At 34.9% G+C, this 16,929-nt stretch overlaps 1 protein-coding gene across 4 annotated transcripts in view; it reads left to right on the top strand.

Annotated features, from left to right (window-relative positions):
* AFG2A (AFG2 AAA ATPase homolog A) overlaps window positions 1-16,929 on the top strand; it is a 348,590-nt gene that overhangs the window by 88,970 nt on the left and 242,691 nt on the right. For all 4 annotated transcript variants that reach the window (XM_067735130.1, XM_067735128.1, XM_067735129.1 and 1 more), the window contains exons 12-13: window positions 7,622-7,675; window positions 9,355-9,434. In XM_067735130.1, the coding sequence (XP_067591231.1) occupies window positions 7,622-7,675; window positions 9,355-9,434 (134 nt within the window). The remainder of the gene's footprint in view (window positions 1-7,621; window positions 7,676-9,354; window positions 9,435-16,929) is intronic.

The raw sequence follows: 16,929 nt of genomic DNA, 5'->3' as shown, positions 1-16,929 counted from the left end.
TTTGAATTTGAATTGCTGGTACCATGTACAATCTTAAGTGGACATTTCCTTTTTTTTTTGGAACTTGGAAAACAGAGGACATCATAGTTTTTAGAAAAAGTAGTCTGGGAACTCAAATCCTGTATTCTTGTCATCATTTCTGTCATTTAACTTTTCTGGGACTTCTGGCATTTCACTTAACTTCTTTGGGCTTTGTTTTCCTCAGGTTTTAAGTGAGACAGGTTAGAGTAAATGATTCTCCTAAAGGCCTTCCACGAATAACATTCTATGAATAGCTCACATAACGCTTATATTCTAATCTGTTGTTTATCTTTTTTGCCTGTTGATGGCTAATCTACTCACCTCAGAGGAGTGTTGTAAGCAGTAAGGGGATAATACATATCAAGCGTTTAGCAAGATTTCATAAAATTAGCTGATGCTAGTTGCTGTTTTCCTCTGTTTTTAAGAATTGGATTATATTTGACCTCAAATAGAACAAAAAAGTATAGCAGCACAGCTTATGATCCCGTAAGTTTTCTGTTAGTGTTAGAATAAGATGTAGTATATATCTTTGAAAGTGATTTTAATCTTTTGCAACTTGTACCAGAATACAGTGATTTTGGGCAATTTGAACTTCAAACTCAAAATAACCTTTCTTGGGGATGATATTGCCTAGACTTCATATGGAATTCTGGATTTATGTAACATATCAGTTCAGCTACTGGGGTTGCATTTTTAAGCCAGTCATCCAGGTAGGATTCCTCAGCACGCAGTTCTGTACAAAATCACATATTCTCTAGAGGCCTTACAGTACTTTTCATTACTGCTATGACTTGTTAGTAATACTTGACTTGAATTATTCTAACCAAGATTTTCTTCACAGCTTTAACTTCTTAGGTTAGATTTTCAAATCTGTTTGATATATTTTTTTATTTTGTTTTGTTTTTGGAGAAAAAGCACTGTTTGTTATCCGCAGGTTTTTCTATACGTAGCCCACCTCTACGTAGTAGTGGAATGGCCCTTCATTGTTTAAGGCTGTAGGCCATATTTTCCCATTTTCAACACAATATTGTCGGTTTGCCTATACGTCAGATTTTTAAAACATGTTAATCTTTCTGTTGTCTTTAGCAGCGTATTGTGTTCTTAGATCATGAAATGATCATAACCTTGTACTTTCCAACATCGATATTCAAGTCATCTTTTTTAGAGTCAGCTCTATGGAGAACAGTAATCATTTTTCCGGATTCTATAACCGCTTTCCTTCAGTTAAGCCAGATAGTTAGAAGGCAGTATATATGTATTAAGTATATTGCCTGCTTAAGGAAATGTCTTCCCTGGCTTACTATTTTTATGTTACACCATTGAATTTTTTTTTTTTTTTGCGTTATGCGGCCCTCTCACTGCTGTGGCCTCTCCCGTTGCGGAGCACAGGCTCCGGATGCGCAGGCTCAGCGGCCATGGCTCACAGGCCCAGCCGCTCCGCAGCATGTGGGATCTGCCCGGACCGGGGCACGAACCCGTGTCCCCTGCATCGGCAGGCGGACTCCCAACCACTGCGCCACCAGGGAAGCCGTACACCATTGACTTTTATGGAGAGTTGCTAGAACAGTAACAGTAATACAGAGTTTGCATGATAATAAAGTAACAGTGACACCAGCAGTTTCCTTTCTGATTTTTATTAGGTCACACTTGCCTAAGTAGTCACCCTAAACTGAATGAAATTCTGCATAAAATTTTCTTATCCCTTCCTCACTCCCCCCCCAAAACCCTCCCCAACAAAAATCCATTCTCCTGATTATCTAAAGCTTCTTTTATTGAATGGGCCTGAATTGTTTTGTTGTTTACTTTCTTAACTCTTTGTTCATAGTCCCTTTTGGGTAAAAGTATAATTTATATTATATATTATAAATGGGCAGACCTTGTTTTGCCCTGTAGTGCAGGGCTCTAAAAATGGTCATGCAAGATGAAACCATGCAAAATGATCTTAATAACCAATGGGGAAAATTACAACTGTTCCATGACCTTTGAAAATTTGGCAAAACTTTAGGAGCTCTCTACTCTTGGTTGTAAGTGTACAAGGCAGTGGATTTGGGCTGTATAATAACTTTCTTGCTGGTCTTCTTGCTGGCAAACTGTCTCTGTAGTCCAGCCCTTCATATTTTATAAGGACACTACAATTTATTTACCCATTTTTATGTTAATGAATTTTTAGATTTAATTAATGTTTAGATCCCAGGTTTAATTTTTTTGTTGCTGTAAAGAATGCTTCAGTAATATTCTTGTACATATCTCCTTGTGTGTATGTATAAGAGTTTCTCTAGGGTATACATACCTAGAAACAGAAGTTTGTCATTGAGCATGAACAACTTAAACATTACTAGCTATTTTAAAATTACTTTTATTTTTAACGATCATTGATTTTTTTCATTAATATTTTGATCAATTCTCTCAATGTTCTTTTTTGTTTCTTTGTTTGTTTTTTTGCGGTACGCGGGCCTCTCACTGTTGTGGCCTCTCCCGTTGCTGAGCACAGGCTCCGGACGCGCAGGCTCAGCGGCCATGGCTCACGGGCCCAGCCGCTCTGCGGCATGTGGGATCTTCCAGGACGGGGGCATGAACCCGTGTCCCCTGCATCGGCAGGCGGACTCTCAACCACTGCGCCACCAGGGAAGCCCTCTCTCAATGTTTTGAAGTCCAGGTTTTTCACTCAGCAATTGTGTCATTGATATTTTTGGTGACTTTTGATCTCATTGGCAGAAATGAACTATTTCAAATTGTATGAGATTAATCTAGATCAGCAGTCAGCAAACTGCAGTTTTGGGGCCAAATCCAGCTTACAGTTTATTTTAATTTAGCCCTCTGGTTAAGAATGAACTTTACATTTCCAATGGGATGTTTAAAAGAAGAAGAATATGTGACACAGGATGTATGAGTCCCAGAGTGCCTGAAATATTTACTCTCTGGCCCTTTACATTTTATCTTCCTCAATCCCACAATACTTGGGAAAATGCCTCCAGGTTTATTTATCTTACTGATAGTTGTAAGTATAAATTTTGTGTTTTTGTTGTATAGTCTAACCTGTGTCTAAAACCAAACTTGTAAAATAGGTTTGGTATTAAGCTGTTGCTATTTCTTTATCCTTTAAAAAGTGAGAATGTTGTGTCTCAGCATTACTAATGTTTCATTGTTTGTCTTTATTCAAGTTAAAGCTATTTGGGATTGTATTATTTAAGAAATTAAGATAATTAAATCATTGGTGATGAGGTCACTCTGTAGTTATCTTTGGGAAGTTAGCTTCAAAACAATTCTGTTGTGTAAATATGATTGCTTGGAGACAGTTTAAGTATCGATGTACAAACAGTTGACATATTAATTGTAAATAATATTTAGTCATCAAAAGCACTGTCCAAAGCAAGTTTTCTTAATAACTTTGTTTGCTTACAGATAATTTATGCATTCCTTGGTTGTTGGTAAATTTCAGTCAGATATAGGAGTACCTTTAAATGTTAGTTATGCTTTTCATGCATCTGCCCCCTAATTAGCCTCAAATATTAATTTTTTTTTACAGTATGTATAATTTATTACTCTGAAATAATTTTGAAAAGATTATTTTTAAAGAAAATAGGAAAACACACATAAGAAATAGATGAGCGTTTTCTTTTGGGGGGAGAGGGGAACATAATTAACCTTGTTAATGTTATATAAAACTTACTAATGCATCAACTTAGATTACTCAGAAAATCAGGCAGAAAGGTAAAATTGCCCCTCTCATTACTTAAGGATTTCTGTATTGATGCTATCAGATAACTCAGCTGAATATGATGAATGGCAGTATCTTTGGAGCAGCTGGATTTTGTCAGCCTGAACTCTTGAGTTATTCTTCCTATCCTTTTCTTACTCTTATCCTTGACTGTTCTACCCTGATCCCCATATGTTCTAATCTATTTACTTGTTACCATATTATAAAATTTCAATATTTTTGAAGCACCATTGTAGAGGTAGTATAAAAAATATTAAAAGATTATCTTCCTTTCCTCAGGCGTGTTTGTAATTTGAAAGACTTTTTTATGCCCGTAATTTTTGTTCATTTATCCCATCTGTTCTTTTTTTTCCCCCTTTTCCTGCCTTCTTTTGGATTAGTCGAGTATATTTTGGTATTCTAGTTTATCTCCCCTATTTTCTTGATAGCTAAACCTCTTGGTTTTTCTTTTTAAAAAAATACTTGCTCTAGGATTTATAGTATACACACTTAATTTACAATTTACCTTCAAATAATACTATACCATTTTATGTATAAGATTCTTAAAGCAATTTGCATACCTTTGGATGGAGAATTTAGAAACTAAGTTCTGAGTGTTACCTCATGGTGAGCCCCACTCTGTGGGGAAGGTCTCCGTAACCCTCTTGATCTCTGACATCTCATGCTAGGTGGCTGCCACCACAAACCCCTGTACTGATGTCCCCTCGTCCTTCTGTGCTTTCCCCGTCTCTACCACCCCATGGCTCCCAAACTTTACACTGCCTTTTCTCTGTCCCTTGTGGTGTTGCCCTTCTCACCCTACACCTAGTTATTCCCAGCATGTTGCCCTGAAACCTTCTTTGTCCATGTGCTTCCAGAAACTCTCTTTCCATGTTCTATCTGACCGTTTCCTTTATGTTAGCTTCTAGTTTTCTATCCTAGTTTATTAACTCCCTCCTTCCATTCTAAATGACCTGACATAGTTGTGATCTCATTGCTGTTCAGGATTATTCCTTGATTCCTTTACCTGGAAGGAATCTTTGTTTTACTTTTGCTTCTCTTCGTGGCATTCTCTATATAGTTGTGATATTTTTTTCTCACTGTATTTTTATTTTTTAAGAATATAATTATTGTTATGTTTTAAGAATAAGATTATTTTAGTAATCTATTAAACCATAAACTCATTATAGACACTTAATAAATATTCCTTGAATGAATGATTCAATGTCTCTATATGTCAGCAAAGAAATTAAGCTGCTGGATATTTGTTTCTGATCTTCCCTACCTTTGATTTTGTGTGGGTCTTTAATTTACTCACAGATGGAAAGTCATCATAGTAGCTCTGCATCTCTTTGTCATTTTACATAACTGAAATAATATATATATAAATTGCTTAGAACAGTTCATGGCACATAGGAAATATTCAGTAAACGTTAGCACTTATGTTCATGATTACAAAATTTTTAATTTTAATCATCTTGGATGGACCATTTTTAATGAGATATATATTTCTGAGAGTTGCTACACTGAATATATTGGGCATCCTTTTTTCCTTCATGAATTAACTCATTGTGAACATCAGAAATAGTATGTCAAATTTGAATTAGTATTCCTTCTCTCTTATTCTCTCTTTCACATCTTGCTACTCACAACAAATTAAGTTGATTTTATCTTTGTAAATAGTTTATGTGGCTGTCTTCTCATTTCCATTCCATTGTTTTACCTTAAGCCTGTGCCTCATCATTTCTCACCTTTGCTGTTTTAAGAATTTCATAACTGCCATTCTGGTCTCATATGTTCCTCCCAATCATCCTTTATATTGTGTCTAGAATCATCTTTCCCTAATACACCTATTATCAGTTAACTCCCCTAAGACTCTTCCCATTGCTTACAGAATAAAGTTTAAACTTGTTTTTGACATGCTCCTGCCTCCCACTTTAAGTAGCCTTACTGTTGCTGCATTCTCTCTGCCCCCTAAGCTCCACCTGTTATAAATTCTTAGATCAGTTCAAACTCAAGTTTGTTAGTCTTGTATATAACTGAAAAAGTCAGTGAACTCTAAGTTAAAATCTTAAGACCTCTTCTACCATTAAAGTGCATATCAACACCTGTTTTAGCTCATCAGAGACCTTTTTGATTTATTTCTGGGTCTTGATGTATTTCATATTTTTGAGGGTGGTAAATCAACTGCACACTCACCTGAAATGTTACTTTCTCTAGGAACATCCTTGACTCTAAGCAGTTGCTTTTCTATGTTTCAGTGGCACCTAAGCATCCCTCTATCCTAGCACTTGCCATGCTATATAGTATAACAGCTATCTTTGTAATAAGGTGTCTTATCTGAAGCTAACTATTGCCTGTACCAATTTGTAGCATTAGTTGACATTCTGCTAGGGTTTGCCTGTGTGCTTCAGTCAGTCCGATTTTTATTTAATTGGTGTATTTTGTTTCGGAAATACTCAAGCTAGTGTCTAGTTATATCCCGTAAATTGTTGGGACCCATAATTTGCCTGGGATAGAACATGAATCTTGTTCAAAATAATGTGTGTGTGTGTGTGTACGTGTGTGTGCATACACGCATGCGTGTGCAGAGAAAGAAGCACACACGTACATGTCTAATGGGTTTGGAATTGTGTGGGGAAGGGTGTCAATAGAAGCCAGATGCTGGGAAGAACAGTGAGTGAAAGCCCATAGCTGAGAAAGACATCTGGCGTTTTGTAAAATAAACTTTATACCAGTATCTGAAGGGAAGAGTTGTGGTTCCCAGGACAGCATTATTATTATTATTATTTTATTTATTTGTTTTTTAATCCCATGACTTCTTGTGATGTGATAACTAGCATGAGATAGTAGATAGGTGTGTGGTAAAAATGAAAGCCTACCATTTCATACTATACATAATATTTTAGGTACTTGAGAAAGAAAAATCTTACTATTCAGAAATGTTGAATGTCCAAAAAAAAGTGTATCTTTGAATCAGTGATAGGTGCTTTATTGCTGGGAGTCCAGCCTCTTTTATGAGGATTCTTCTGTTGATGGCCGGTTAGTAAAAACTGGTAGATTTTATTACTAGAAGTCCACACCTTTCTTTCTTGGTACCCATTCTAAAATAGCTGGACATAGAAGGGAAAAGAGATTTCCCATCAACTGGATGAAGTGCTGAGTGGCAGATATCTGAAGGGAGATTCAGACAGAGGCTGAGTGAATAGACACTATGGAGGGTAACAAGGGTCATTGTCATTTTCACAATGTGATACACTGACTGAGGGTTAGCTTTGTTGGTGGTCCTAAGATTTTTGTCTGCAGGAGTTATCTCCTTTGGCTGGGATAGTGGCTGAGAAGAGCTTGTTTGACCCTGCAGATCCATAAAGTCAGCGTCTACATGGCCAAGTCAAATGAGAGGAGGGAGCTGGAGAGTATCATTTATTTTGGAAGTACTCAGGGACTAAGATAATGTCATTGATTCCGTTATTCCCATTCCATTTTCAGGGATTATCATGGAGTCATAAAAAGAATTAGCCCTGAGGTCTTGCTTCTTGTCAGAGAGGGCTGTTGATCTAGTATCAGACTGTTCTATCTTCAATGCCTAGCACCATTCCTGATATATAGTAAAATTATGGATGGATGGGTAGACAGATGATGAATGAGATGTTAAACTATCATGTTTAGTTACAGTCACTGTGTTGATGTGTAGTTTTTGGAATACAGAATGGCTTTAATTTTTGAGGCATAAATAACACCCAATAAAAATAAGCATGCTAGAGGAACTGTTTTAATTAAAAGCTGATTTTTGTCTATTTTTTTCCTCTTTTTCTTTTATGTGTGTATTTTCTCTTTTATTGAAAGGACATACATGTGTTTGGATTTATAAAGACACTGAACAGTTGTTTTCTTTTCATTCAGGGGGCTGAATTAATGAACAAATATGTTGGTGAATCTGAAAGAGCAGTTAGAGAGGTAAGAAGATTATGTCTTAAAGTGGAACTCTGCATAGGAGAACCAGGCTTCTGTCCTGTATGGTTTCCATTTTGTTTGGGGTTATAGATTTTGAAGTTTCCAAATCTAAATTCTAGTGGTATAATTTTTCTTCAGGCAAATATTATTTTTAAATGCAATTTTGGTCATCTACAATTCTTTGTTTTTGCTTTTAAACATCATAATATTTCCAGCCTTTAGTTTTACCAAATATATTTTAACGAATGTCAGCGTTTCATTAAAAAAAATAAGGATATGTTTAAACTTAACAAAGAATGCATGATGTCAGAATGAGATTTAAATCCTTTAAACCAGGTAGCCCTTTAAATCAGATAAGCTTATTAGTATATGAAAATGTCATTGTACTCTTCTTATTTTATTTACTTTACCTTTGACTGGTGATTTAGAAAGTGCATCCCCCTCCCCTCTTAAATTTTACAGCCAGTGCCTGATTGGCCTACTGGCTAATCCATATTGCTGAAGCTACATAACTGGGAAGTTCATGCAAAATCAAGGCACTGAAGTGGGGGTAACTATAGCAGTTTGATCACAAGTCTCGGCCTCCCAAGCAAAGATTGGCCTGCCTCACACAGGCACCCTGTATCCTCAAAGAAGCTAAGCAAGGACATAAACAGCAGTGGAATGGATGGTCTTCTGCTTATGACACATGTGGGTATCAACCAAGAGTCTTAGAGATTGGAATACTTTGTTTTGCATCTGAGAAAAAAATTTAAGTAACTTTTTCTTTCTTTTTTTTTCTTGAAATGTAGATGTTGGTTATAATATAAAACATTAACTGATAATGATAGCACCTCATTGATTAAAATATGAAAAAGGTGGTGTTTATTAATATTAAGGTTTTGGTGACTGTTGTGTATTTTTATGGTCATCATACTTGTGGCCAGAAAATGGAGGCCTAGGTTACAGGTTACACACATTTGGATTTCTTTCTGCTTATGCTGACGTTTTCTAGCCCATTTCCACATGTTTTCCCCGTGGCTGTCTGGCCAGTCTTTGATGTTGATAGTCTGATTGACTTCAGATCTAACCTATCTATGCTTTTCCAAGTTTTAGCTATTTTTTCCTTACAGTCTTCAGAGAAATGAGCAAAGTGTGTGACTTTTAGGTTTATGAGTATTGTATATGCTAAACTTTGGCTGATTTTATACATTTATGATTTTTCTTTTAAATATGTGTTTATTTAGATAAATGTTCCAGGCATTATACTAAGTGCTTTGCATTCTTTTTTAATTCATTTCTTAAACTTCTGAGGCAGGCATTTTTCATAATCTCCATTTTAGAGATGTGGAAATCGTAGTTTAGAAAAATAAAGTTACCCACTGAAGGTCACACAGCTACCAAGTGGTGAAGGTGGGATTTTAACTGAGATTGTTTGATTACTTAACCAAATTGTCTCCTACACACCTCTAAGAATATGTGTTGGTGTCTTGTCTCTGTTTGCAAGTAAGCACCGTGGAAGAGGATACTTTTACATCCATTATGAAGTGCTATACATCTGTTACAGGTTGTATACAAAGTGATTGGGCTGGTTTACTGGTACATAATAGATTTGGTTCTAAATATAATTTTCAAACTAAAACTAGCTATGGAGTTTTCTGGAATTTGCTGATCTTTAGCTAATGTAGCACTCTTTCCACCAGATCTTCCGAAAAGCGAGAGCAGTGGCTCCTTCCATCATTTTCTTTGATGAACTTGATGCCTTAGCAGTTGAAAGGGGCAGGTAAGAAATATTTAATAGGACTGCTATTAAATAGTAGCAGTTACAGTGTAGAGGAATTAAATTATTTCACATCATCACTTTATAGTACTTTCATGTGTAATTTTTTTTTTAAGACTGATAGCATTTGGGGCATTTGAGCTAATTTTTATAGTTTACTATCTAAAGAGAGCCCCCTGCACTGCCTATCAAAATTTGGGTTTTTATTAACATGTGATTAAAACTGTAAATAAAGTTCAGTTAAGCATAATTACGTGATAGAGTAGAATCCAATTATAATAAAAGTTGTTATTATACAGATTTTAGTATTATCTGGATTAAGTCATGTTTCCTAAAATATAGTTACAATAGAATAAAAATTAGTATTAATAGTTTTGTTTCTGAATGTCAGACAATAAAGAGGATTATTTATAATATCATATCAAACATATCGTGTGTGTGTGTATATATATATTAACTGTTTTCAAGTGTGATTTTTTTTTTTCTGTACAAAGATTTACAGGTCTTTTAAGGAATACATGGTACAAGTACTTCATGCTGGAGAGTGTTTATTTGTGTGTTTTCTTCATAACTCTCTGATTATACATTGACTATAAAAGTTTTGCTGATGAGAATTATGGTGATGGCAGAAGGCACCTTCTAAGTCTCAGTGTTAGATTTGATAAGAGGCATACTGCTCTCTTCTTTATGGGTAGAGCTGCCTAATCAGATGAGTGTATGAACTGTCACTAGGAAACATTGGGAGGTAGCCTGCCCTGCTCTCTACCCTACCCATTTGATACTCTGTAAATACCTACCAATCTTGTTATTTTATGAGTTGGAGTTCATGAGTCCTTTTATTACTTCTGAAGTGAGATGGAACAAAAGGTTACAAATAGCTCAAGTTCACCTTGACTGCAAGAGAAGAAAAAGAAGCCAGAGACGTTTACTGAAGTAGGGTGATCTGCCACATTTATGTGCCATCAGAGATGTCTGTTTTTGGAGCCTAGAAAGGGACAGGGTGGGAAACACTGTTAAGTATGAACCAAATGGGAGGTGGAATATGTAGCAGAGTTCTCATAAAATGCCTTTGAAAGGTAATGGTATGAGAAACCAGACAAGGCACTTGGTAGAAATAAACTTTTTGTAGGCAATTTGGCTCAGTAGGAATTTGCAAATGTATTAAGAGATGCTAATAATTTGCAGTCTCTAGATATCATTTCCTCTAGTAGTCTTCATCATATTGTGAGCCCTTCCTCAGTGGCTCATTCAGATAAAGTACAGGTAAATTCTGTATAGTTTCCTTTGCATAGAGAAGTTTCAGTCAAGTTAGTTGGCATTTCAGAAAACGAAGATAAGGCTGAACTACCAAATGTAATGTTAATAGTCCAAAGTAGAGAGTTTTAGTTGTACTTTAGCTGCACTAAGTCTTATATAGTTTGGTTTTTATAGCCATAAGAATCTCATAGAATGATATTTTGATTGTTTTTTCCCCATAATTGTGTGATGGGCCAACATTACCTAGAAAGTTATTGTTTTATCTAGAGTGCTGTAACCTGAAAACAAAAACAAACAAAAGCTTCACACGTATATTTTTTTTCTTCAGCTATTTGAATTGGACACAGTTTCTAGAAACTGAAAGCACAGCTGTTGATAGATAGCAAAAGTATGAAATTCCGAAAATACTAAACCAACTCTATACATTGTTAAAGAAATGTAGGGACATAAGAAACATAGTAACATAGGGAAACGTAGAAAAATTAAAAATTCCATAAGCTAGAAATTTTCTATATAATTTTGGGCTGTAGAATATTCATTGCTTTCATTTCTTCTGATTTTCTATGATAACATTCAGATCCAACTAATAATATGACTAGTCCAAAAATGACAGTGCCTAAGATGACTGTTTCTTCTTATCAAGATTTGGATTTCCACACTTAAGCTGTTTAACAGATTGAGCCATGAATTATGATATATACTAGTCTGTACTGTCCTGTGCATGTTACGTCAATTATTTTGACTACTTGAAGTTACTCAAATTAGCCATGAAACTGAGGATTGCAATCTGCACATTAAACAGAGTATAGACATACTATTTGCTTAGCTTTAGAAATACTTGTGCTTTCAGAAAGAGAGATTTTTCATGTTTATAAAAGTGTCTACTTACAACCACTATTTTCTCCTCTTCCCTGCCCCATTTAAGTTCTTTGGGACTTGAAAAATAAGTAAGCCTGATATTTACTTCTCTTTTTCTGTATGCCCATTTAAATTATGGATGTTCTGAATAAGATTTTTTTGTCTTATTTCGTATTGTGAGTTGGATGAAATGTTGTAAGATTCCCTTTGCAAAGTGCTTTAATGATCTGTAAATATTTGGGAAAATTGAAAATGCTGTTAAAGTAGCATAGCTCTTTGGAAGATGGATACTATGGTAGGGAGTAAGGCACTCACGTAGGGAAGAGATTTGAATTATACTGAGTTAATAATATTGGGTAACATTTATTTAGTGCTTATTGTATTCTAGAAACTGTTTTAAGTGCTTTACAGCTGAAGAAAAAAATTCATAAAAAGGCCCCTGCATTAATGCAAAGTAGGATATTACACAGTTGGTTCTAGTATTCTGCCCTGCCTCCCAGCTAGCTTAAATTTTTACCTTTTTCAGGGTTATAGTGGGGAGGGGAGAGCACGCTGGGCAGTAAATCAACAGTCACTCTTGTCTTAGGCAACACTTCTGTCCCCAGAAGTGAAGAAGGATAGGGTGATTCCCCATATACTGTATTCTCTTGGTCCGGTCTCCTCTGACTGAGGAAATGGCCACTAGACTAATCTAGAGATTCCTAGAACAACTTCCTCTGTCTGGGACGTTCCAGCTAGTCAGTGGATCTTGGAATCATCCTCACCAGCTGACATTAATGACTTTCCTTAGAGAGATGGCCTGATGCAACATTTTACTAGGAATCGGGAGTTATTTTTTGTTGTTATAGGACACATAGGTCATTTGTAGCTATCTTGCTTTTAAAATGAAAATTTGCTTGCATTTTGCATGCACCAAGAAAATTATCATAAGTAGTGCTTGTGTTCAGTGTTGATAGTATATGTTTGGCTAGTCTTCTTTAGATCTCTTTCAAGCCTGAATATTGACATTGGGGGTGTGGGGGGTAGATTTTAAGAAACAAATTCAGATGCCTGCCATTTGGGATTCTTTATGACATTTAAAAATTAAACTAGAAAAACATTTTAAAATTTGAATTGGATATGACTTGTTGGCCTATAATTTAGAAATCATATGAAGAGATGATAGGGGATTTTATTTTATTGCAGGAGCTGAACGGAAATAAATATCATTTTTGTGAAATGTTTGCTATTGAAAAATAAAATCAATGTAATAATTACCATCATGGTGGTGAGATCTCCTTAAGATAGGGGTTAGCATTCCTTTTCTGAAACAGGCCAGTTAGTAAATATTTTTTGCTTTTTGAGTCATACAGTTTCTATTGCAGCTATTCATCTCTGTTGCTACAGTGCGAAAGTAGCCATAGACAATATGTAATCAAATAAGAAACAGTTGGCTGGCCAGATTTAAACTGGCTATAGGTTCCTGACCTTTTTTAAGATATCATAAAGTCCCTTCAGTCCACAGCACTCTGACTTTTGAACAGGGATAATTTGGAAAAGGGACTTGACTTCCGAAGGGAAAAGAAAATTAATCTTTTGGAAACGTCTAATTTCAGTACTTTGTATAGCTGAACATTTTTTCCATTGTTGTGTTGCCTATCTCTAGCAGATAATAAAGTTTTATAAAATCATTTCATTATGTTAGTGATTATACATTTGTTCTTAAACTTGGAGTTGGTTTTGATTTCCTAGGATGTCAGTTTTATGGATTTTGTTTCCTACTGTGGCTTTGAAAGTCAGCCAAGAATATTTCTCAGTCCATAAAACAGTTTCACTATGCTACTCCAGCTAGCTATCAGTGATCTGTGGAAATAAAGGGCAAAGGCAACATGAATAATGGGAATCCAAAGAATTCCCTTCACCTAATCTTCAACATTAATTATAGCCACCAAGTTTCTCTACAACAAGTAGCAAATTAGACCAGTATGAGCTTCACCTCTTTCTGTTTAACGGCACTTGACTAGATCAATACATTTCTGAATACAAGGAAGGGGATATATGTATACAAATAGTTGATTCACTTCATTGTTCAGCAGAAACTAACACAACACTGTAAAGCAATTATACTCCAATTAAAAAAAAATAATGAATTAAATAAGTTACGTGCTCCGTATTACCAACACAGAATTTTTAAACTAGAAAGACCTGTATATATGTCTTACCTAATTTAACTCCCTCATTCATACATGCCAATAATTATGAAATCCTCAAGGGAACGGCAACATCTTCATCCTCTTACCTCAGATGTCCAGCACAGTGCCTAACAGAGAAGGCACTCTGTGCTAAAACCCAGACATTTAGTTTTTGAATAAGGGAATGAAGCCTCAGAGAAACCAGAGATTAGGTTCACTCAGCTGGTTGTTAGCAGAGTATGATTTCACCATGTTTTAGTGTCATTTGTGAACCAATTTTATTTTAAAATTAAACACTGAGACTGTCTTTTGGAATTTTGTCACCTGCATTACGTTCATAGAAGCATCAACATCTTCATTATAAAGAATCATTTGTAAGCTTTGGAATACATTCACCTGTCAAAGAGCTCCGAAAAGAATTAAGGAAGTGCTAAGTGATGCGTTTTTCAAAAAAATTCAGTGGTTTTTGTACACACTAACTTTAAAAGTGAGTCTAGAGTCACAAAACTTTGTCAGTTGTGCTGAGGGTACAGAAATGATAAATGTTCTTTTTAACGTAGGTGATAGCAACAGTATTCAAAGGATAATAGAGGATAGCAACAGTAATGAGATCATGCTTATTAGATCAGTGACAAAACATTTTGAAAGACTATGTACGTCCTTGGTATACTAATTAATTTTGTAGAAAGATCACCGTGTTACCCTCTGCCAGAAGGCCATTCAGTCGCATTTATTTTATTGTAGGGGAATCAAATTGAGTCTTTTCTCAAGTAAGCAAGCATGCAAATCATTGGGTTCCAAATCCTATGTGTCTGTAGTCACAGAGCATTATAAATCAAGAGCCTGAGTCAGTATCCACCTATCCCCCACGTCCCCCCCGCGCCCGCCCCCCAAAAAGAGTTCATTTAGAAGATACAAAAAGAGGATAGAAAAAACAGATGAAGAGAACTTCTTTCGGTATAGATCTAAGAAACCAGGGAAGTGGAGATTTTCTTCTCACTCTATTTCATTTCTGCATCTGAGCACACAGTCTTACAGTATATTCTGTTTTTTTCTGTTTTAGAAGGTTTGCCGTTTTTAAAAAAGTCATTTTTCACGTATAAAAATATCTGAGAAAGTATAAAGGTCTCCTTATCTGGAACTTTTTGCTGTTCAAAATAAATTGTTCCTTGAGGACCCTGAGGAGCCAAATTGTCACTACATTTGAGCAGCTAATGAAATGAGAAGAATTCTCATTGCCAGGGCATAGCAGGCTCCTACTAATGCATCTTGTATAAACAAAGTGTCTTTTAGCAGTTTATATATCAGGCTCACTGTTTTGGGCATAGTTATGAAGGGCTTAAGAGGAGTAGTTTTTAATCTTAGAATTATGTTGGTGGCTTTTATGGAAGAACTTAAGGAAGTTTGATACTTTCTACCATGTTTTAAGTAAAGCTCAGTAGAGAACTGGCAATGTGAATCTGCATATATCTGCTGACCTGTGCTATCCTGACTTCCGAAAATCTTCAATCATGTTCATGCTTTATTTCAGTAACCTTTATGTGCCAGACACTCCTTTTTCAGTTTAATTTGTTAGGATAATGTGTAAAATGTTATAGAGATCCCTTCATTAAGCCAGGTATACTGGTGATAATTATAATGATAATGCTTATAACTGTTATCTGTTGACATTTCCTTTGTGCTAAGTATCAGCAGATCCTTTATACATTTATTTAATTTTGAGGGTGGTATGAGTCTTTCCATGTTTGATTGAGAAAACTGAGTCTCAGAGAGGTTAAGTAACTCTTCCACAAGATTACACAAAAAAATAATGGTAAGGCTTACTAATTGAACCCAAGCTTACTGATTATCAAAGCTCTTTCCCAAATTCAAAGTAAGCTTCCTAATGAGTACTAATCAATGAAGGTTTTACTGGAATGATTTTAAAACCTTTATGTTGTATAATCATATATTATAATTACTATAGAACTTTAGTTTTCATTGTCACCATTTCTAGATCTATGGTACTTAAGAAAATGACACATGTTTAGAAGCATTTTCTCTGCTTTAATTTTTAGCTTGAATAAGTTTGAACTTACATGTATTAATTTTCCTTATTTTTCTTTTGTTGGATTATGTTTATAACAATAACCTGGGGACATCCAGGACTGTGAAAAAATTCCCTTCAAAAAATTGCTTTTGGCAGAGGGTAAATTGAACTGTGAGTTTAAGAATCACTTGTTTCTCTAATACTGTGTTTTGAGTCAAAACTATACAGATGTAGCGAGTGTTGCCTATGTTAGCTTGGAATTTTTACTGGGAAATGATGGCAAGATGGAAAGATACATACTTTTATGTCATTTTCTGTGTTAACGCTTTATACAAAGCTGCAGTTATTCAGAGCACATGCAGCTTGCACAGCTCTAGGACAGCATGTGAAGATAACTCATTATATATGTCTGTCTGCTTTTATAGGGTGTGTTGTTAATCTAAAATAATTTATTTACTATTAGGTTCAAGCTGAATATAGATCATAATCTGACAGCATAGTTTATCTTGAAGTGGTCAACTAGAATATTCAAGGCATTATTGATTCTTGACATTCATCAAATGATTTTTGCTTTCACTTTCTGAGTTTCTTGGCATATGTTTCTGAATATTACTCAGCCATAAACAAGAATGAAATAATGCCATTTGCAGCAACATGGATGGACCTAGAGATTTATCATACTTAGTGAAGTAAGTCAGAGAAAGACAAATATCATATGATAAATAGCTTATATATGGAATCTAAAAAAAAAAAGATACAAATGAACTTATATACAAAACAGAAATAGACTCACAGACATAGAAAATGAACTTATGGTTACCAAAGGGGAAAGGGAGGGGAGGGAGTTTGGGATTAACATATACACACTACTATATATGAAGTAGATAACCAACAAGGACCTACTGTATAACACAGAGAACTACAGTCAATATTTTTGTAATAACCTATAAAGGAAAAGAATCTGAAAAAGAATGTTACACATATAAATAATATAAAATTAATATAAAATCATAAATATATAAAATTATTAAATATATTATTAAAATTATATAAATATATTAAACATAATACAATATAGAATTAATATAATTTTATATTTAATTTTATATAACTATATTATATCTATAAATTACAATTATTTTATAATTATTAAATTATTTTTATATTATAAAATAATTATAAT

This window comes from Pseudorca crassidens, chromosome 4, assembly GCF_039906515.1.
Source record: "Pseudorca crassidens isolate mPseCra1 chromosome 4, mPseCra1.hap1, whole genome shotgun sequence".
Taxonomy (NCBI): Eukaryota; Metazoa; Chordata; class Mammalia; order Artiodactyla; family Delphinidae; genus Pseudorca; species Pseudorca crassidens.
This window is presented reverse-complemented; position numbering and strand designations above follow the sequence as displayed.